Here is a 23,602-nt window from a genome sequence, read left to right on the forward strand (position 1 = left end):
CATTTTCAATTAATTTGTCTTTAGTTGACTCGAGGTTATACTTCAGCTAAATATGAAGCTAACTTAACTTTATTAAAATATGAATGTGAAAATAATATAACTATGAAGCAAACTTAACTTTCGCTAACAGCTAGTTAGCAACTCAGGCTCTGGGAACGGTTGCCAGGCAACCACAACTTTTACCGTTTAAAAAAATATTTTTTATTTATTTATTCTGCTCCAGTCCTTAACTTCTCGTTTGGTCTAAGAAGGCAAATAAATAATATTTTTTAAAACTCTAAGTGTTGGTTTGTGTAGTTAAAGATTAAGCTATCCGCCGGCTACACAGGTCCTGGGACGCGTTGCCGGGCAACCACACTCGTTACATTTATTTATTTATTTATTTATTCTTCTGATCCTGTCCTAAACTTTCCGTTTGGTCTCAGAAGCTAAAAAAAAAAGGAAATAGAATGTTTTAAAAAAAATTGAAAGGAAACGCCGCAGCCTTTCTCCTCATCCAATAGGAGTTGTCGCTGCACACACCTGGTGAGTATAAATGGAGGATCTCTTTCTTTCCTCCACTTTAGTTTCTGTCCCGTATCTCTGCTACCACTTCGCCCTCTGCTGCTTCGGACTTTTCATATTTTTTATATCCTCTGTGTACGTTTCTAAATATTTAAAACAGATCTACCGGAAAGAGGATGCGTCTGTTCGTGCTGGGCTTATTTGTCTTTCTGTCCTTAACTCAAGTGACAGCCAAGTCCGGTAAGTATTACATAACAAGTTTAATGTCTGTGTGATATAAAATATATAGTTTCATGTAAAAGTGTGTGAACTCAACATGTATGCCAGCACACATTAACACAGCGGTAAGTATTAGCAGCAAAATGTACTTAAACTATCAAATAATGCAGAATAATTGTTATACTATTAACCGACATTTTATATCATGACATTATTATTACTGACGGGTTAATATATAGGCAGGACTTTATGATCATAAGTCAATATTAATTAAGAAGTTTTTTATCCATAATCAAAGAAACATTTTATTAAATATGATAATATTGTGTTGTTGTTGTTGTTTTTTGCAGGCAGACCGATCTATGAGGCAGTAGGAGAAAAGGTTGTCCTCAGACCAGGCTCTGCGGTTAATCCCATCACCAACATAACGTGGAGATACGGGCCTGATGTCGCCATGCAGTGGGATGGAAACCAGACTTACTCTTACGAGCAATTTAAAGGTACATTCAGACACCTTTACTCGAGTTTAACATGTCATGTTTCTTCTAAAACACTCTTAATTTAACCCCTGAAAACACACCAAGCACCTTAATCCTAATTAATACCTTAATGAATAAATTAAATTGTCAGTTTAAAGGGTTGTTAAAGTTGGATGCAATTTTAAGGGATTAATATTCTGGTATTTTGATAGGTTAATCCCAGGTTAGTGCTAAATTAATGAATTGTAGTACATTAAAAGGTGTTCTGTATGGATTTAAGTGTTTTAATGGGTGAAAATCCTTAGACCCAAGAGGTAAATCTCTGTAATGTATCAAATTATCACCTTTATAAGTTATTAAGAGTGGGATTTTGGTTTATGTTGGTCCACTTTAATTAAAAAATAAAGATCATTTTAACTTATACTGTAAATAGATAGTTTTAGCCCTTAAAAGCTTTTAAACCAAGCAGATAATCAAATTAAATATGAATATTAAATAGAATTATCTTCTTAAAATGTACACATTTAAATGTTTCTGATTAACACAGATTTGTTTAACACAGATTTGGACTGAATTAATAGATACAATTAATGGGTTGTGATATATTAAGGGTTTTAATTTGGGTTTTTAAGGGATAACCAAATTCGATGAGTCTAGTCTATGTATTGTCACATTAATTAGTATATTGTACATTACTGCACAGATTATCCCTAAATATTCAAATATATTGCAAGAAGAAGCTAAATTTAATCATTTATCCAGTTCGCGGGGTGCTGAATACTTCCACTGGAGAGCTGACAATCACGGGATTGACTCGAAACGACAGCGGCAACTACACAGTGGAGATCAACAACCAAGTCACCAAGCCGATCCAACTGCTGGTTATCTGTAAGTGGAGGACTGTTGTTGTAATTTGGCTGACATAGGGGGGTTGTTCGCTCATGACGTCAAATGATGTTTGTTCCTTTGTCCATCAGCTCGCGTCTCTAGACCCTCCGTCTCCACGTGGTGTGACCCTCAGATGACCTACTGTGTTTTCACCTGTGAAGGCAACACCTCAGATGCCGAACCAATCACCTTTGGGTGGGGGGCTAGCGACATGATGTGGTTTTTCCACAATAAGCACATTATAACAAAGGTACAAACAGGATTAATGTTGGATAAAGCAGATAAATCATGTCAGAGTCTGCATGGGCATTTTTATGTTTATGTTTATATGATAATTTCCGTTTGTGCTACGCATACAAGATAATTCAAATGACTTGAAGACACACTAAATGGTGTTTTGCCCTCGAATCCTTCAGCACCACTGAAATCGTGAGCATATTGCGCAAGAATATGCTTCATGAACTCATAACTAATATTATCTTTTACTCAATTTCCAGGACGAGACAGAGCCACTGTTCTCCTGTTATTTGCATAACCCAGTCGGCTTGATGGGTAGTGAATCAGTCCCCAACCCCTTCTACACTCGTGAGTGTATGAATGGTATTAAAACAGTTAAAATCATGATCTAACAGAAGTTTCAAGACTATAGGACATGACTCAGAGTGCATTACTTTTTAACCATTTGCTTTATTTATTCTTTTTTTCTGTAGGAAGTTATACATTGATCATCTTCTTCACACTGTGTGCAGTGATTATATTGGTGTTGATACTGTTGATATGGTTGACACACAAATGTAGAAAAGGTAAGAAATCACAAGGAATCTTTCACCCCTCAAACTGTGAGTTACCTTGAGATCCGTCCTGTTTTTAAGTTTTCCTCTGTATCAGATGAATCCGGTGATAGATGCAGTTTTGTGGGTAACAAGTAGCCTTTCACCTGGATCAAACAGGAAGGTTGTGAAAAGTGGTAGAAGTAGAAGTTCAATATTTAAAAGGACAAGACTGGGCAAGCCTTTATCTGTGCTGCAGAGACTGTAGGTGCAGCAACACAATTTTACATTTTTCTCTGCATGTTTATGATGATATTGCAAATAGGAACTGCTAATAGCTTATTCAGCAACTTTAAATGGTTTAAATGTGGCAAAATGTAAACAAAGTTGTAGCCACAGCTGAGGGACTGACTCTTAGGTGACATTATACTGAATTCATGAGTTAGTTTGCACACACTATTGTGGACTTGTTACCCACAAGTGTTGCACAAGTCTGAAACGGGAAGTCCTCGATGATGAAACATCTACAGCAGTGATTAAGGACATTCCTTCTATTCAAACCAGGGTGTGTTTTCACCTGATGACGACTTTCATTCTGTCGCAATTACAGTCTATCAAATAATCCAGAATTACAAAACAAAACATGATGATTGATGCTGGATTATCTAACTGAGTTACAACATACATTTGTTCATCTTTAATACAGGAGTAGATGCTGAAGCGACAACGCCAGGTAAAATCCACATGCAGATTTTTTTATTCAAAATTTTAACATGTAACTCCATAACTTCATGTATAACACTGACATCTAGCCGTTAGAAGTGAGTACTGCAGTCCAAATTCAAAATACTGGAGATTGGTATCCCCTGCCCAGACTCAAAACTCATGCTGGTTGCCAGATTGAAGACACTGAACCTTCACAAGGGCAAAACAAGTGCAATATAGGATCAGTAATTTGGTCAGACCCGCTTACGGACTTTACGGCTCACTTCCCTCGGAAAGCAGCCTCCTTCTCTGGCTCCTTTACTGATGCTAATTGTGTCGTGATTTCAATACTTGAATTCAACTTTGGAAACTTTATAAGGGAAATAATCGATGTATTTATACGTGGAAAAATCACCATGACCTGGCCAGTCTTACCTACCGACACTACGGTGAAAACAGCATCCGCCTCCTGCAGTAATTTTCAAAATAATTCTTATTTTTTATATTAAAGGGGAAACCAGGTGGCAACACTGTGAAAAAAAAACATAAACCTCAACATTATGATGTATATTTCAGGGTTTTCATCAAAAAACATTCATGACTTTATATCTAATATTAACCTGTGCTTCTGGTCCTGGAGCTTTTTAAGGGAGGGAAAACGTTAAATTTGTTGATCCTCTTCATTAACTTCAAATTTGTTTCATATCTGGCAACCCAGAGCATCAACATGGACACAACACAAACAAATCTTCTGGATGAGTAATCTAGTCAAGAAGCCAGCACTTCAGTTTAGCTATTTCCTTAATCTCTCTCATTTTATGATTTAATCCAGTAAATATGTTACATATTGTTCCTTTAAAGTGTTTTATATCTGAACTTTTACAGGCATAAATGCTTTCAGAGAAATCTCTTTACTGGTTCTGAGCCGTTTAATATATTGTTGGACCATTTGTAATGATTTGTGATCGGGCCAACTGTTTTATTATTCAACAGAGAAACCAGCAATGCTTCCACATGGCCAAGAAACAACTTTGCAGGAGCCGACATCGGTTGTGACCGTGTGAACAGCCAGTAGATGATCCTCAAGACGAGGACTAAAGCCAAAGCTATAACAAATTATCTTTATTAAACTCCAAAGATGTGACTTGGGCTGTACCAAATTACTGTTACGGCCTTTTTCACTGTGCACACGTGGCTCTTTGTATCTCACAAAGAACAAAATGCTTCTCAGAACGTCCTGTGAACACTGAAAGTGGCTCTTTAAACACATTAATGGTGTTATACATGCACTGATGGCTGCCTGCAATGCCACACTGTTGACATGTTGCTGTTATGTATGTTGTATGTTATGTATTTATTCTGTCGTGTTTTTTTAAAAACATTTTAGTGACATTTTTTTGTTTGTTGCTCCTGCAGCGTTTGAATGGCCAAAGAGGAGAAACATATAATATATTTTATACATATATTTTTTTATTAAATGTTTTTCAGATTTGTTTCATGTTATTCCAGCTTTGTTTCTTTATAAAAAAGGATTTGTTCTCAAACTGCTGCTGCTGCTGTTCTTTCCTTATCTGTCCACCAGAGGTCCTCACACACTTTACTACAGATGTGTCTTTTTGCTTCATGGACTGTGGATGTATAAAAATGGAAAGCACATTGACTGTATGTAACAATGTTTATTAAAATCCATTTGACATACAAACATTTTGATATTGTGCAATTTGTGATAGAGGTACATTGGACAAACATTAAGAAAATACAGTTCAATGCATGACTTTGACAGTTGTAGAAACAGTTTTTGAGATGTTTTGGCTTCACTTCAGGTTGTTTTGATGTCATTTGTTTAATTGTTTTGGCTTCACTTCAGGTTGTTTTGATGTCATTTGTTTAATTCTGTTAAAGCAATATTGTGTAGAAATTGGTATTTTTCTGATTTAGCACCCCCAGTTTCAGAGTGTAATACCACTGTGGTAAATATGGAATGTCCCCTTTGGTCTTTTCTCCTCTGTCATTATGTCCAAAGAGGCTGCTGAGCCCAGTTACATCGTCCGCTCACTTAGCTCCTGTTCTGGCACAACACCGGCTCCGCTCTCTGGTCCAAAAACGCTCTCAGGGGTCTGAGCTCACAGTCCGGGCAGCCCGGCTAACAAATTGAGTTAACAGCAGCTACAGTTGGCAGCAGTTTACTTCACTGTCCATCAGGAAACTCTGTAAATCAGAGAGAGTTGATCAGAGGGAAAACCAGAAAACATTTTCTCCATAAAATATGATCCAGTTTCACCAAAATCAATAGTTAAATAGTTGGTAGTGCGAGAGAACAGATGTACGAATGACAGAGACACCATTCACCTGTTTACAAGTGAGTGTAGCATCAACATGATTTAAAATCTGTTAGTTTATGGTAGAAAAGTTTTTAAAAAGTTGCTTTATATTTGTGTTTTAACGGACACAGCTGTGATCACATTGCTTTAGGACATTGAAAGAACAATGTGGTTCCAGATCCAGTTACAAGCACAATGAGAGGGTGTTCAAATATTGTCCCAGCTGAGTTTGTAACACCACACCTACAGTACATTCACAGCGTCACTCGATACATCATCATATAACATCATCTCTCCTTTGCCAGCTATTCTGTATGTTTGCACTGTGAGCTTGACGATAGTGAAAATAGATTCCTGACTTTGTCTTTAAACTCTGCTCTTTTGTTGATAAAAACTAAATACATTTCAGCTCATTAAAAAGACAAAATCTGTGTCTCATTTTGTTTGCGGTAAATTTGCTCAAATGTTGAAATATGCACAATTAAAACAGCTGAAAATCTACATAAAAATGTATTTATTTAGGTGATATTGTGCTTAAATACTGCATATGCTGAAATACATTTCAGCTTTTTGCCATGAGCTTTAGTGCAGTCGTTCATACTCCCCTGAGGATGAATCCTAATGACTTTGATGATCCCTCGACTGTTCCTCTAGCGCCACCATCAGGATCATATTTGTGGATCTTGGCAGCGATTGGACGGATGGAGTCATGAGGCTTCCTCGATTTTAAGAGGTTAAAATGGAGAAACTTTTTTATTATTATTTAAAAATTTTAAAAACTTTTTAAATAAATGAACAGTTATCTCAGAGTTTTGTTTGTTTCTGTGAAGAACACTAAATGTAATTATTATTATTATTATTTTTAAAGTTTAATAATTAATATTTAAATTTAAATAAATGTGACAGGATGCCAATCCAAGAACATTTTATCTTCTACAGTACTTTATCACAAACATTCAAAACCACAACCCGAAAGCAAGCTAACATTGTAATACCAGTTATGGGAACTTCTACCGACTCCCTGTCTTTGAGAGATTTATGCTGGGCACCTCTAAGCAGAAATCCAAATTTTGTGGGTGTCAGCCACTGACAGTATAAAGGATCGACTAATCTAAAAATTGGCAAAGACATGGATCATCTGCAGACCTGAGACCGGCTGAATAAAACCATCTGTAACGGCATCCACCTATCAATCAAAGAGTCCACGCTCTTAATTATGTCAACTTTTGTCATGACTGTTGAAATTAGCTATAGAGACCAAAACAGTTTTTTTTACCAGGTTGTTTATTTCTGCTGTGAAGTTGGACATTTTAACATGGGGACTTATGGAGACTGACTCACTTCTGGAGCCAGCTTCAGGTGGACTGCAGCACTGGTTGATACACAAATACACACTTGTTAAAGCACATACGATAATATAAGGGAGACTGTTGTAGCAGTACAAAATAAATATGAAATAAAGTCCTAAAAATAAAAACTGGTGACAGTGAGAAAATCAGCATCACCGCCTCGAGCTTATTTAAGTTTTCCATGTGTTTGACTGACTCTGTTCAGACATGTTGCTGTGCAGTGTGGCACCTGTCTGTGATCCGGGCTAAAAAAAATGCATTCCTTGAAGAGAGAAAGGCTTCACATGATGACAGATGCTCCATAACTACCCTTCCACCACCACCTATCCACACATAAACCCCACAATGCATGTTACTAACCCACAAATCCAGAAAAACTGTGTGATATTTCTGCACAAATGAAACCAAAGTTTGAGTTTTACCCACAAGGATTCACCCTTAAAAGTTTGTTTCTAAAGTGTCAGTGTTAAAGGGTTTGTCAGAACATGCCTTCCCCAACACCTGAACCATACGACTGAATAGAAAAATCCCTCTGACACATTTCTGCCTTCATTTCAGCGTTAATCCTGTGCGCACATGTAAAGATAAGCCCACTTCTGCGCCATCGGCTGTATTCTCAGGCGACCCCCCTCCCCACATTTAAATTCCATCCATCATCTCTCATGCTCTCAGCTGTCAAAGCTCAGGAAGAGTCGTCCTGAAGGTAGCACTTATGTTGTGACCTATAAGTGTCTGAATGCACAATGCGAGCGATGAGAATGAGGCTTTGTGTCTCTTTCCAGAGAGGGTTGTTCGTCTACAGCTGGAAGGTGCGTTTCCAAAAGGTCGCACACATCTTGGCGCGTCATAATTTAGCTGTGAGATACAGTCAGCTGGACTTTATGACAGGATGTGAACAACAATGAGTCTTTTTATCCATTCATCATCAAACCGAGGATCCATTTTGGGTGTACATCCTTCAAAATCCAAGTTCCAGTTAGTGGTTCTTCATTTGTCTACAGCCTAATTTAATTGTACATTTTTATGATGATTTGTAGTTTTATTTTACTTATATGGTTTTCTATTTCTACAGATCTTAGCACAGTTTTGTCCATGTCAATCACTATTTGAATCAACATTTGAGTCCCTGCCAGAACTCCACTTTGCTGATGTTTGTGGAGAATAGTTATGTGTATGTTTTATAGATGTATGTTTGATCTGGATGGGAGCAAACTTTCCACACTTCTGTCCTGTCCCATTTTCACTTCATTTGAAACCCAAATCCCTGAAGCAGAATATAAAACAGGGGCGACACATGCACTATCAAGCATTATAGGTCATAAATATTTCAAGAATATTTTTATATTCAGGTGAATATTCTAGTGTTACATCCCCAGAAGTCAAATATATCTTCTTTTTGGAATACCTCTTTTTCCTGCATTTAATAAATCAACTTCTGTCTTTGTTCAGCCTGTTTTGAGCTGCTGTCTGCACAATAAATCTGATTCTTTACCCTTCTAATCAGATGATTGTGGTTGCCGTCATCACATGTTGCTAGTTCAGAGAGTACAGTTTGGACACAGTGAGTTTAGTTTGCAGCCAGAGGGGGAAGGTTTGTGAAACTTCATGAAGTCAGTTTAAGTGTGAAGCCTCAGGGACCGTGAACTGATTGATGGCAGAGGTGTGAAGTTAGCCAGAAAGAGGATGAGTCCTGCAGGGATTTCAAAATAAAAGCATTTTATTTGTCACGGATCAGAAAAAATATCCTCCTCGTTGTAATTGTATGTTGATGGTAATAATATTTAATTTCTTTGTTGTTGCTTGTGTGTTTCTATTGAATTCATCTTTTTTATGATGCAAGACACCACTAAATAAAACGTATTACAGTCATTTATTATTATAATTAGCCCTGGTTTTAAATATGGCGTGAAATACCCATTTTAATTAATGAAATGTGATATTTTTGGGGTATTTATTTTTAGTTATAGAGTCTAAATCAGCATTAAAACTGATGCAATAGTCATTTTTAATTTATTAATATAATCAGATTAAGCGAATTTTAAACACAAACACCCATAAAATACATAATAATATGTTTTAATTGCATTTTATGTGTAGTTGTTGTTCTTTTTACGTCTGTCTCTGGACGTTTTAGTGTTAGTAAGAAACCATATCAACTATTTTAGTAGCCAATATCACTATTTTGAGTCTTTTGAGAGCTTTTACTTTGAAAAATCCATACAGGAAGTGATGTGACTCCCTGGTTTGCTCTCTTTTGCACGCTGCTGCGCGTCAAGGTGCACACATCCTCCACAGGTAGACGAGAGGTCGGTGTAACTGTCCTCACACTGAATTTTTTTTTTCCTCCACAAGCTGCTCAAAGTGTCCCCTGGAGATGAGAGCAACTCCTCAAGACCTCTGAAAGGATTTTATTTTTTAAATTTTTATTTTTTGTCTTCATAAATCAGAAATAATCACTCCAAAGGATGCGTCGACGCGACAGGTGGTCGATATTGAACCTGCAGGGATGCATCCTGCTGGTGCTGGTGGTCGGACAGATAAAATCACAGCGCAGAGGTAACTGGATTTTTAATTTATTGTTTAATTTAGAAGAAAAAGTGCAGAAAACTGCTCTAAAATGTGTTTAAACATCTTAAATTATGGCATCTTTTCAAGTGACTTCTTCTAATTCTGCACATACTTTAATTTAAAATTTAAATCCTGACATTAGCATCCTGATTTTCTGCTGAATATCTCTGAATAATGAGCTGCCTCTTTGTGCTGACACATGATCCCAGATTTTTTTTTTTTTTTTTTTTTTTTTTTCAGGCGGAATGAGGTTGTGGTTTGGTGTGAATGTCTGGACTTGTCTATTGAAAATTATGAATAGCTCATCACATCCCCTCCACAGTCAAGCGTCCTGTACTCTCCTGTCTGCAGCTCTTTGTTTGGTTTGTTAATAAGTGGACTTAAAACAGCAGGAACATCTGCATCGATCACATCATGCACTGACCTGCTTTTTTAAGACACATGCTCCTGTTTGTGCACTGAGCTTCAGATTACCTCACTTTGATTTAACACACTTATGTACACAGGCGGATAATGTGGCTATGAGGCCCCCCAGGCACAGGCAGGTAGAAGCACCCCCGCCCACGTACAGCAGAGCCAGGCCACCAGACCGAAAGAGACAAAACAGATTAAATGATGCACATCTGTATGGTCGAATCACTTTGTGTGTCTGTTTTTGTGGTTGTTTTCATGGTAGTTTGTTGCATTTTTGTTGCCATGCCTGTGGTAATTTTTGTATCTCCTTGTAGTTGTGTCTCTTTGTGGTTGTGTAGCACTTTATTGTAGTTGCTTTGTGTATCTTTGTGGTTATTTAATGTCTCTTTGTTGATATGTCTGCAGCCATTTTTGTATCTCTCTGTAGTCAGTTTGTCTTGTAGTTGTTTGGTGTCTCTTTGTGGTAATTTCGGAGTCACTTTGTGGTTGTTTAGCATCTCATTCTTGTTGTTGTGTCTCTTTGTAATTGCTTTGCATCTGTTGGTAGTTGTTTCAAGCTTCTTTGTAGTGGTTTTGCATCTCTTTGTGGTCATTTTACATCTCTTAGTAGTTGTTTTATGTCTCCTTGTAGTTGATTTACACCCCTTTTTAGTTGTTTTACGTATCTTTGTGGGTGTTTTATGTCTATATGTGGGTGTTTTGTATCTCTAGTCATTCAACAGTGGCTCTGGTCTAGGGTCCCCTGACCTCTGGAGCGCCTGGCCCTTTGCCCGGTATGCCTGTTCAGTAATCCATCCATGATTTTGGACACAATTGCGTGCTGATGTTTTTTCACCAAATGGACATTTTGCAGATGATCACTGCTTTAGGATTAGTGTTTAGCAACATTAGAAGAGAGGTTCAGAGTCCATGAGGGATGTGTCAGTGCTTTTCAGTGTGTTCTTGTACTGTGTGTGTGTGTGTGTGTGTGTGTGTGTGTGTGTGTGTGTTAGGGCTGTGATTTGCGGTTTGTTCAGATTTTCCCTCCTTCAGGGCTTGTCGGTGCCTCCCAGGAAAACGCTTCATCTTCATCGCCTAATTTACCTGACTGTTGCTTCCCTCACACAGACACACACACACACACACACACACACACACACACACACACTCGACACAAAACACACAAAGATTATGCTGACATTCAGGCATGCCCACACATTCATGTAGAGACATAGTATATGCAGAAACGCTTCGACACACTTCACACAAGAATTCAGGTTTGTGCTGAGTGTAAGGAGTCGATGAAAGAGTTTATTCTGTGCAGTAGAAAAAACTTTTCCTGCAATCGATCATCAACACATTAACAAGATTTTAGCATCAATCTGTCTGACATGAAGTGAGGTCTCTCTCAGTGTCTTACACTGATGTTCAACAGTGATAGAGAGAGAAATCTGTCATTTATAGCAGTGATTGCCATTTTGCAAGTTTACATGGACAGTGCAGCTTTAGAAGAAGAAGATTTACTTCATTAATCGCTTAATGGAGAAGTCTGAGACGCAACCACACACATAAATGGCTCATGCAAATATAGAGAGATGGTAAAGTGATGGGCAGCCATGTAGTGGCGCCTTGGGTGCAATTAGGGGTTTGGTGCCTTGGCACCTCTCCAGCTATCAGCCCACACTCGATGCGGTGGTCCGTGCTGGACTTGAACTGGCCATCCTCTGGCAAGGCCGCAGAGAATAATGCAGTGACACAAAGACATGTTGCATTTGGACAGACTCACTCACGACTGCAAAACTTTTCGCTCTGTTGTCTCTTATCATCTTCAGCTACTATTACTAATCTAATCTACTGTAATTACTTTAAATAATCGAATCTAATACTTTAATCACTATATTTTACAAGTGCTTTGGTTGAGTTTAGTTGTTCAAAGACCAAACTGGGATATCTCTAGTTACAATAATACTCCACTTTCTTCTCCCTTTGCAACATTTGTTTTTTAGTTTTGTTGTCACTTAATAATCTTCCAATCTCCACCAATTATTTGAAAAGTTACGATATACCCTTCCTGTTTCCTTGTAAGTGTTGTGAACGGACAGAAAGTTCTTTAAGTTTTTTAGTTCAGGTGTTATAGATCATATATGGTGAAAAACACAGGTTTCTGAAGAGCCGTGCTTCCATCTTGGCTGTCCTGCCTCTTCTGCCTCCAGGCTAATCTAAAAATGGGAAAAGACGTGCATCATGGGTGGGCCAGATGACTCCTGGGAGCTCAAACGAGCCACCTACCTGTCAATCAAAGTGTACACACTGTCAGTTCTGCATAACTTTAAGCCTTAATATCATTTGAACAGATGACTTGTATAAAAATTCACCCTCAGTACAGTTGTCATGAACGGAGAAATTAGCTATAGAGACCAAAACTGTTTTTTGTACCAGGCTGTAAACATGTTTATTTCTGCTATGAAACATGGGGACTTATGGAGACTGATTCACTTCTTGAGCCAGCCTCAAGTGGACGTTTGAGGACCTGCAGTTTTTGGCACCTCACTTCAACGCCACGGAGAACGCCTGCTACAGCGAGTGCACCAAATAAGGAAATTCCTGTCAAACACAGAGCGTCGTTAATTGTTAATTTATATCTCTACATTTAAAAGACATAACGGCTCTCAGATTTACTGTGTTTACATAACATGTAAGCACATTAAAAGTATGCTGTAACACAAGCAGCAGATGTTTCTCGTGGGTGGCCAACTGGCGGCGTTGAGTTGATATACAATGCTATATTTAATCAACGCAGACAACAAAGGGGCTAATAAAACCGTGTCGTACAGAGAATTAGTAGCTGTTCACATAACTGCTCTGGATGTAATGGGAATATGATCTCACACCAGAAGGATGTTATCTGTGTATACTGATATTTTATAGACTGATAATCACCTTTATTTCCTGTATGACATCTCTCTCAAGCTGGATCAACTCTAAATCACTGTTTTATTAGATCAGTAGCGAAGCAGACATTTATTTACATGAAAACAAGGCAGATCATTACTGTAAGTGAATGTGGTGTCTGGGAATGTAGTCTATGAAAACTGTGGTTTCTTCTCAAGTGAGCTTTCGTCATGATGTAAGCCTCTGTAGTTAAGCAATGATGGAAGACTGGAAAACATTTTACACATTAGATATAATTGAACGTCTCATTTTAGTGCCACATGACAAACTGTATCTTACTGTACCTTTACCAAGTTTTTACACAAAGATATTTTTACTTATCATATCGTTACATATCTGTACTTATCTTGACTTTTCTTGTCTTTTCTTAACTTATCTCAACTTATCTCATTATACCCGATGTTGACTTATTGTTACTCATCTTGGCTTACCTTATTTTGCTTTACTTGAAGTTACTTATTGTTATTTATCATGACTTATCTTGTTTTGCAAAAGTCTGTGACGGTTCTCAGTTGTCCAAGTCATCTTTCTTTGAAACTTGGACTTGGATGTCATTTCTTAAAGTTACTAATTATAACTTATCTTGACTTTTCGTGACTTGGATTTTGGTTACTTATCGTGATTGATCTTATTTTCTTTTACTTGTTACTTTACTGACACTCAGTTGGCAGTTTATTAGGTACGCCAAGCTAAAACTAACCCAGTCCAATACAAGGTCTTAATATTGCATAATACAGATGAGGGTGTTTTGACATATATTAAAGGCACCTCTGATTGGTTTCTTTCTCGTTAAAGTGACAGAATATTGACTTCTCTTGTGTATCACTCTTTGGGTTTAAAGGTTTTAAATTAAAGTGTAGAGTGGGATGGGTGTGTGCAATGACTGGGGACTGGACACTTCTGTCACAACGACAGCATCAAAGAGCTTTTTTCTGGACAGGAAGTAGAAGTAGTTTGTTTTCAGCCCTGTGTTCTTCTACTTCTTTCTCCTTTTCTTCTTCTAGAAGTACTAAAAGTACCTGAAATGTTGTGGAGTATACACATAAAACTAGCACAAAACGAAAATACTAAAGTAAATGTATTGTTACTTACTACCATTGTTAAAAACATTACACAAAACATTATTGATTGATTATTAATGAATGTTTTGTACATTTATGACAGTTTTAAGGTCAAAATAACCAAATGTGTTTTCTTAACAACGTTAATATTTAAAGAAAAAACAGCCAGTTGTCTTGGGTTTGGTTGGTGACCTAATGGTTTTTTACCAGTGTGTACTGGTTCCTGAAGAAACCAAATATGTTGGTGGTGAATAAACAGCCTCTTACAAACTTCTTAAACTCATGGCACTCCTCTTTATTTCAGCCTGCGGGGCATTTCTTCTTCACTGCGGTTAACTCCCATTTTTATCTGTAATTACGGCCTTTATCCTGCGAGCGTCTCAAATTCAGCGGCCAAGCCCCCTTCAGACTGATTAGACCTGTAGACAAATGAAACATCAAAGCCTTTTACAACAGTATGTAAATAATGATGCCGTCCCTATGGAGGACTTTAAAAGCCACATAAAGGCAGCTGTAGGTGTTTTCTACCTGCTGACAGTGGAAGTGTAGAGCTGCAGGTATGATCTCATGCTGAGGGGTGAGAGGATGTTTTGCTTTCCATCTTCCATCTTTCTGTGCCGTCTATCTGATCTGCCGGTCAGGAGCAGCTCTCTGTTACTGGGGAATGCTTTGTTTTGTCCGCCGCTGAGCCTGGCGGCTTTGAGGTGGTGAAAATGGTGATAATGGTGGCTGTGGTTTGACTCTCGCACCTGCTCGGCTCTTTAAGATCTAATCTGCTGCCCACAAATAAGATAAGGGTTAAATTAGGCATCATTTTTAAAATGTAGGACGCAAAATCCCGCTTCTGGTATATGATTTTTAATACGTGAAAATCGCTGAAACATCCAGTAAACCTGCAAGATTGTTGTTTCCTGATTATAATGACTCCTTTGTTGCAGTTAAGGTAAAGACGCTGTTTGTAATTGTTACTCTCATGCCGACGTTCATAAGGCTTCATATTTGTTGTACTGTCTTATATTTAATCTTAACCAATTACTGCTTTCCAGTGCAGAAAGAGAGATTATTTTCTTTGTGTATTGCCATTTGCTCTGGCTCCTTTAGGTCATTGTCTGTACAAAAAAACATTAAATTAACCAGCAGTCAGTGAGACAATGTATCCAAACGAGCATTAAAGAGTACATTTGCAGTCTAAGAAACAAAGTAGAGCGCTTTTATTATTATTCATTATTATTTTTAGGGCTGCAACTAACAATTATTATCACTGTTAAAAAAATCGTTTATCATCTCAAAAACATCAGATAGTAACGAAGATGACGTCTTCAGACATCTTGTTTTGTGAAAAATATTCAGTCTAATACAATGGAAGACAAAGAAAAGCAGTACATTGTAACACATTGAAGTTAAAAAACATCAAATAATTTTGTCTTTTTGGTAACACATTGAAGTTAAAAAACATCAAATAATTTTGTCTTTTTGCTAAAAAAAAAGACTAAAATGTCTAGTTTATTATCAAAATAGTTGCTGATTATTTTTCCTCACAGTTAATTAAGTAACTGTTTAAATTTTAGGAGGTTAGGTTATTTTTAATGTTAGAAACAAAGTCAAGTAGCTATTTTAACGTGTTTACCATCATCTGATTGATATTCAGGTTTGTAACTGAGGAGATAAACTTTAGTCAAAGCATGAATTTGTTTCATACACTTGAATGCACCAGCACAAGCACATGCCATGATACCTCTGACAGCGCCCGCCCCAACCCTTTTTGTTCGCAAAGACATTAAATCGTTTTATTTACTGGCTCGCTCATTTTGAACTAACATAAAAAAAAGTTTACAGGCTGTGAAGCTGAACTGCCCTCAACCCGAACCAGAGGTGACTCTCATGAGTCATTCATTGTCATCTTTTCCATTTAGGCACCAACATCAGTCTTGTGAGTGACAAGAGGAGGAAGTGCTTTTAATCATCTCAGCCATGGAGGCCAAAGAGGCTCTATGCCCTTATCATCCACAGGGGTGGGCTAAATGCCAAGACCAGAGGCCCCTCGAACCTCTTAAGACTGATTCACGCTGCTGTTAATCTGCCACGAAGTGACACAGACAAAGAAGAAGAAGCTTGCTTTGTTGTTGTTGCTGACATGCAGATTTACTGTGCGGAGATTAATGACTGAATTCCTCTTGTGCATGAAGTTCAGGTCATATCATTGATGTGAAGGTAGGTGAGGAGAGTGTTCTGAAACCACCATTGGGTTAATAAAAAAAACTCGGATGTATTATTAGAGGTTACGTCAAAGCAGCTACAAGGAATGTTGATTTTCTGATGATCCTGGTTCCCTCTGTGAACAAAAGCAGTAGTGTTTCAATGTGGAAGTGCCAAAAAAACTGCAGTTCCTTACCAAAAATGACCAGATTAGCAGCAGGACCATTAGTGCCAACATAAATATAAACCATATCTACAACTCACCTTTGTATATTGAGGTGTTCACTGCAACCGCTTCACCATTTTCATAGATTTTCAATGCTAGGTAGTCAAAATGGCGACCATTGAGGCTGAGCATTGTCCAGCATTCCACACATGACTTTTTAACCATTGGATACTCACAGTACACTGCATTGCAACATAATTGACAGTGTGAACGCACTTATGTACTCAAAACAGGTAGTGTGCATATGGAAGTACATGAATTTAGAGGCCACTTTTACTTAAGCAAAGGATCTGAGCACTTCTTCCACCACTGATATCATATGTTCAAGAATGATGTATGAAGTTGAGCTCAGTGGTGTTCCACTTTTTGCATGGATCGCTCGAGGGAGTGACATGTGAAATGATGCACGTCATTCTTTTCATTTAATGGCTGACATTGAGGAATGTGGGAGGTCAGGCATCGACAGTTTTCAAGGTCGCTTCAGGTTTAGGCAAATATCAGGAAAGTGTTGACAGTTGCAGAGGCAGGTGTTTGTTTAAGACGTAACACAGATTTTCTGCTTGTTTTATTCATTCCATTCTTATGAAGCATTACAGATCGACGGATTTTTCTTCAATTGGTTAGAGATGTTCTGCACCAATGCAGGGTGGTTGAAATGAGATCCCATTTACTCGCTGTAACTCAAGGCTTCAGACAGCTATCTAATCTTAGAAAGGCTGAGGGAAATCCGTGGTTTAAGAAATATCCACTTTGTTTGGAGGTTTATCATGGAACGTCCAACTGGTCGGAAACACCTCGGGATCCTCCATAAAATGGGTCGATGAATGTCTGATTTTCTTCACCAAGTAACGAGGAAAAACTTGGTGTTTGTCTCATCCCTGATCACTTCAACCGCTGACTGATTTTTTTTTGTTTGTTACAAGGACGATAAAACTCAGATTTCAACAAATCCAAGTCAATGCTGCAGTTGAATGCAATAGTTGTCAGCTACCGCTAGCTCAACTGTCATTGTTGTAACCAAAGATTTTCGACAGAGGAAAACATTACAACCATACAACATTACCTTGAGTTTCTCTCGGGATCAGTAAAGTATAAGTTGCACCAATGATCTTTCCTAGATCTCCAAATCTTGTTTGGAAGTGTTGTGAATGTTGTGTTGATGGATAACAGATTATGTTGTGCCAGAGATGGTTCAAGTTATCTAAGTTTTAGTTCAGGTGTTACAGATCATCTTAGATGAAACCAGATGATTCAAAGCCGGCAGAGATAAGAGATATCTGTGCTGCCAGATCTTTGCAAGAGTTTGTTGTTGCCGGTTCTCGAGCGAAGTTATCTGTCTCCTGATTTGTCTGGAAAACGTCGTTTGGTGTCAGAATGTTCACAAGATATGTGGCTTGTGGAAAATGAGTCCAATATTTACTTCAGTAAATTCTGTGCTTACGTTCTTCCAAACGGACTCATGACCTAATGCTGGTCTCCAAATGGCTGGTCTGAAGCAGCTTTATTATCAGTGCTGACGTCATGCTTTTGTAGAAAATTTAAGCTGTTGATTCTCATCCACTATACACTAACTTCTCTGTATGAGTCTCTGCGGTTTGCCATTTTATGACTCACTGTGAGCATTAACGGGGTTATGAACAGTACTTGCCCTCGAGAACAATATATGGGCTGCAGGAATTTCAACTGTGGCCTCAAGTTACGAGACCTTTGCACTTGAATTGAATGTCACGTCTCTTCAGGCTCATGCTGCAAAAATGTACGTCTGACAGGTGAGACGAGATCCCTTCAGATAATGTCAACACATGGCTAAAATCATCTTTAATTACTCGTAATTAAAAGTCATAATTGCTTCATTTTGTGCTGTCAATCAGAGGAGTGTTTATCTCTCCTTTATTGTGGCTTTCTCACATTCAAAAGAAGCTACCATACTTATCTCCTATTATTCTTTACCGCCAGCTTTCTACAACAAGCGTCCTCATTCAGCGATTAGGATCCTCCACACAACGAGTCGACTGTCCTGTCTTCGAGCTCCCCGTGTTGCTTAATGAATCGTGCATTGAGGCACGATAGCCGAACCGTCTCACACCCTCTCGTCTGCAAATGCCCTGCTTTTGTCTGAGCCAAAAGAGCCCACTTCGACATACCGCGGGGTGTAAGGACAGAGGGAGGAGGGTGGAGTGTCATGGGTGTTGATTTCTGCCAAGATGCCCCACGGGGGAACTTTTGCTTCTTTGCTTTGAAGCATTTCAGTTATTTGATAACTGGAAAGCACAGCGGGCAAAGATGGAAATCAGTGATGAGTGATGATTTAAAGCCATGATGGAAAGATTTCTAGGTTTGTAATACTGTGAGGCTTCAAATGTTAGACCAGTTTAGGTGCAGAGAGACTCTGAGTTTATCTGTGTAGTACATCAGGCAACAGATGGCAGCATTTTGCCTTTATTAATCAAAACTTCTTCACTCTATCAGCTCTGTAAGATCCAGGAAATACACTCTACCAGTTTGAGTTTGCAAAGTTCACTTTTGAATCTATAGAAAGATCATAAACACAGACAAAAATGGAGCTAATGGGAGTTTTTGAGCCTGTTTTCAATTATATATTTTTTAGTTATAGATGGATGAATCTCCATAGTTTTCAGTTTTTAGTGATTATTGTAGAACAATGCACAGAAATATTTTTTAAAAACAAATCAATTTTCAACCCATCTTTTGTCCACATAAGTTGTTACTATAGTTTACAGTGTACGGGATCCTTTTCAATGCTCAGAAAGTGCTTCTGGTGAAAGAAAGCAAGGAGGAAAATGCTTGCAATTGTTAGTTGTTTATAGTAGTTTCATGATAGCATAAGTGTGATGACTCTAACTGATTTTTATTTGTATTTTTTTTTTTCATTTTTCGTTGTTAACTGTGATAAACTCTGTTCTACAGTAAAAACTACTACAGGAGATCTGACTCCTGCAGCCTCTGTGCTGCTGCCATCTGCTGGTTCATGAGTGGACAGACTACATGGCCAAAAGTATGTGGACACCCAAACATATCTAGGGGTTGCGGAGGTTGCAGCTGGTCCCAGCTAATAATGACAAACTTTATTTATAAAGCACTATTTGTTTACTGTATTATAACAGTAGCCACTCTTCCCTGGGACTCTATTTGTATATTTTTTTCTATAACGGAACAATACATCGAAACACATCCACACATTCACAAGCAAGCCTGTCGAATACATATGACAGCTGTATATAATAATTTAATTGACAAAACAAATAAAAGTTGGATGGATAGCTCTCTACATCATATTACATCTTCAAGAGCAACAAATAAATGAATAAAACAAAGAGTCCTTGCAGCAGCAACAAAAAACTAAATTACTGAATACTAAAACTTGCAATCGGAATAAAAACCGACATCTCCGGTTCGGTTCATCCCAAAGGTCAATTTCTTCCATGCCAAACTAGCTGGCTTTGTGCTCGTGGGCGTCATCATCATCATCATCATCATCCTGTTTCCAGTGGATGCTGGCAGCAACTTTTCAAACTTTCAGCAAGAAAAACAAATAAGTGAAAAATGTAAAACATTTATTTTAAGATTTCCACTGCTGGAAGAAGTAATCACACTGTATAGTCACCAAATGTACTTCAGTATCAAAAGTAAAGGTACTCATTGCGAGTAAAATGGTTCCTGACATTATATTTGATTTTTGGATTCATATTACTACTACTCATTTGAACTATTTTATATACTGTTGACTAGTTTAATCTACAGCAATGCCTCATGATCTATAAGATCATGTAGCGTCAATGTCCTGTGAGAACCAAGAAAAACAGCCTGTTTTCAGCTTTGTGACGATGCATTTTCCAGCTTCTCAAAGGGGATTTTATCTTTCCGTTTATCACAAACATTCAAAACCACAACTTGAAAGCAAGCTAACAGAGTAATATAAGTTATGGGAACCTTTTACTTCTACCGACTCCCTGTTTTGGAGAGATTTCTGTTGGAAACCCCCAACTAGAAATCCAAATTTAGTGGCTCTCAGCCACTGACAGTATAAAGAATTGACTAATGTATTTAGTTACTTACTTATAACGAAGTAACTTTGCAGCCTTGCAGGATATTTGAGTAACAGACAGAGAGGAGAAAGAAAGAAAGAAAGAAAGAAAGAAAGAAAGAAAGAAAGAAAGAAAGAAAGAAAGAAAGAAAGAAAGAAAGAAAGAAAGAAAGAAAGAAAGAAAGGGAGTGTTTAAGTCGCAGCTGTGCTAAATTACCAGCCGAGGGTCTAAATCTCCCAAACCTCAGCTAATCGCCATGGCAACCAGATTCCTCAAGCACTGCTGTACTATACACAGGGGAGTGTGTATTATATATATATAGTGTGTGTGTGTGAAATCAGTCTGCATTCAGTATTAAACTGTGTTGATTGATTAAAAATCTCCATATTTGGGTCTCTGTCTCGACACCGTGAGTAGGAGGAGGATGAGGAGGAAGAGAGTTCATACCTGTCACCAGGATATAATCCGGCAGTGATTGGTTACATTTCCATCTGCTGCACACAGACAGACCACCACCTTAAATTACCATACTTAACATACTTTAAGAGCCATTCATCAACTCTTCCTCTCCTCAAACACTTAAATAATAAATATAAAGATAACGAGAGAAGGTGTGTCTGTGTCTGAGCAGAGGTCTCTCAGGCCGAGCAGCTTTGTCGTCTCTCTATTTAACCGGTGTATCATGTTTCTGTTCACACGCTCACACATGTATGTTCTTTGACCATAAAACACACATGCTCTGCTGTAGCAGTAAGGTAGTACTTGTTAGAGCTCAATAATTAGACGCTGAGCTCATGTTTTCTGCTGCTTTTTTGTTCTTGAAAGCCATGAACGGGGCTGTTTGGTCTCACAGGGTCTGAAACATAATGTATAAGGATGTGTTAAGTAAGTAGTAAAATACTGGGTTCCCACAGTGTCGATTTACACATTACAACACCGCTATAGGAGTGAATTGTGCAAATATTTGTGTAAAAGAAGTCCTAATGTGTCTCTGTGCGTTATATACTGAATATACATTTACTATAATTATGAAAAATAAGTATATACAGAATAATATTGTACTGAATAACATTTTTTGTGTCCAAATGAGCCCAATAAGACAAGTTCCTTCTGCTTTAAATTAATTAATTTAAATAATCCAATGGTTGTTCAACAAATATTATTTTATTTTCAGCAAAAATACTAAGACATTCATACATAAATATTTGCAGTCAGTTAGCGTAGCTTAGTACAAAGGCTGGAAACACAGGGACACAGCTAGCCTAGCTCTACTCAAAGGTAGCAAAATCTTCCAAACAGCATCTTTCAGGAAATAATAATTCAAGAAATTACAATAAAACATCCTGAGGGCTTCTTACCAAAATAAAACGTTGTAAGAAAGTAAAGAAAAATGCCATAAATGTCACAAACTGATCACGTCTGACTATTTAAAGAGGAAATAGTTTCTTTAGGTCGACATCACAGTCCCTCTGGAGCTTTAACATGCAGCTGTAGACCTGGAATGTATGTGGCTGCGTGCATCAACCTCCACCAGGTGCCTTCATGAACTGACGTTCGCTAACTCACTGAAGCATATTGCTGTGGTGTGTTTACTTACCCTACTCGTGGCCCTGTGCAGGTCAGAGCAGCTGTCAGCTGATAGTGATGAAAAGTGTAGGAAACACAGAGGAGGGAGGGTGCACGTACGTGGGAGAGTCTGCAGGCCATTTAGGGTGATATATTGACAACATGTATGCACCATCTGTGTGTTTTACCTGAGTTTTAATATTCAGAGTCCGGATATTTGTGTTTAGTTTGCAGGTTATGCTTTTTTATCTAAAAATATCAACTTTATTCTCTGCTGTGGAGAAGAAGAGAAAGAAATCTCATGGTACAATCGGCAAACAAGCAAACTAAACAGGAAGTCTAATTTTCTCTAAACACAGTCTCTGTAATTACTTTTGGTAATTACAACAAGACCAAGCACATGAGCTTTTGTTTTATAATTTGTCAGGGTTTTCCGTACTTTCTTATTGTACAGTTTTCATTTTCATGCTTTGTTTGTGTATGAGAAATACCCCTCCTGGCTGTGAGAACACAGCAAAGGCTCATTGTTTTCAACATAATAACATCCACATTTTTTAAACTACATAATAGTTTCGTCCCAGATTTTTGTCAAAATGTATCTAAAAGATCTTGCATTTTCTGCAAGAACACACTGTGTAGTCATGTAGTTTTGTAAAAAGTCAGATAAAAATTGGGAGAAAGTGCAAATAAGTAACTGATTTCAGTCCCTTAAGGATAATTAAATACACGTAAAATGGTTCAATTTTGTGTGTTTGCGAGTATTTAGTGTTGTATCTTACACTCACAGTTCATTTTACCTGTTTATCAAAATCTGAACTTGCAGTAACTCATTTCCTGACCACCGACTTCATTATTATTTACTCTTATTCACTTATTCACTTTATTTAGCTGCTAAATCCTCTATCTAGTTCACCGGCTAGTTTGGTAGCGTACAGTGTTTTTTTTTAGAGCTTTCTCTCTGAAAACAGCTGCCGCCTGCACCCTAACACGACACTTTGAGAGCGGTGAGAGTGAACCAAAACCAAAACAGTAAAGTCATGGGCTAGAAAACCAAAACAAGCTAAAAGAGGCTAAAAAGCTTTATAGAGTTGAGAGGAACTGCAGATTTAAATGAAAGTCCATCGCTATACCATTTATATGTCTCTCTGTATGTAAAAAAAAAAGTACCTATTGTCCAGAAATATATAGGTGTTTTTATCAGTGAATAGCTTAGCATAGCATAAAGACTAGAAGCAGGGGGCCCTTTGAAAATTACAATACAAGCACCGCTTAAGCTCATTATAATAAGTTTACTCAACCTGATGCAAGATAAACAGCTTGTTTGTTTGACATCATGCAAATTAATTGCTTTAAATCATC

The 23,602-nt window shown here is 37.8% G+C and overlaps 1 protein-coding gene across 5 annotated transcripts; it reads left to right on the forward strand.

Moving 5' to 3' along the window:
- The first annotated feature begins 409 nt into the window (after positions 1-409).
- LOC104926232 (uncharacterized) lies at positions 410-5,267 on the forward strand. Of its 5 annotated transcripts, XM_027291454.1 has the most exons (9): positions 410-525; positions 665-744; positions 1,074-1,223; positions 1,965-2,090; positions 2,180-2,340; positions 2,588-2,690; positions 2,801-2,893; positions 3,567-3,593; positions 4,559-5,267. In XM_027291454.1, the coding sequence occupies exons 2-9, from the start codon at positions 681-683 to the stop codon at positions 4,627-4,629; spliced, it is 795 nt and encodes a 264-aa protein (XP_027147255.1). In that variant the 5' UTR covers positions 410-525; positions 665-680; the 3' UTR covers positions 4,630-5,267. The 5 variants fall into 5 exon arrangements, with proteins under 5 accessions (XP_027147255.1, XP_019116331.2, XP_027147256.1 ...); XM_019260786.2 differs by lacking the exon at positions 410-525 and having other exon boundaries at positions 581-744; XM_027291455.1 differs by lacking the exon at positions 410-525 and having other exon boundaries at positions 581-744; positions 2,588-2,675.
- Positions 5,268-23,602: the final 18,335 nt, after the last annotated feature.

Source organism: Larimichthys crocea, chromosome XIX, assembly GCF_000972845.2.
Source record: "Larimichthys crocea isolate SSNF chromosome XIX, L_crocea_2.0, whole genome shotgun sequence".
NCBI classification, from domain to species: domain Eukaryota; kingdom Metazoa; phylum Chordata; class Actinopteri; family Sciaenidae; genus Larimichthys; species Larimichthys crocea.

Excerpts from the sequence above, each read along its gene's own strand:
- LOC104926232 (XM_027291454.1), top strand. The coding sequence starts at position 681 with ATGCGTCTGTTCGTGCTGGGCTTATTTGTCTTTCTGTCCTTAACTCAA. Across the intron at positions 2,091-2,179 it reads GATCCAACTGCTGGTTATCT|CTCGCGTCTCTAGACCCTCC; the intron begins GTAAGTGGAGGA and ends TTTGTCCATCAG. Across the intron at positions 2,691-2,800 it reads CACTCGTGAGTGTATGAATG|GAAGTTATACATTGATCATC; the intron begins GTATTAAAACAG and ends TTTTTTCTGTAG.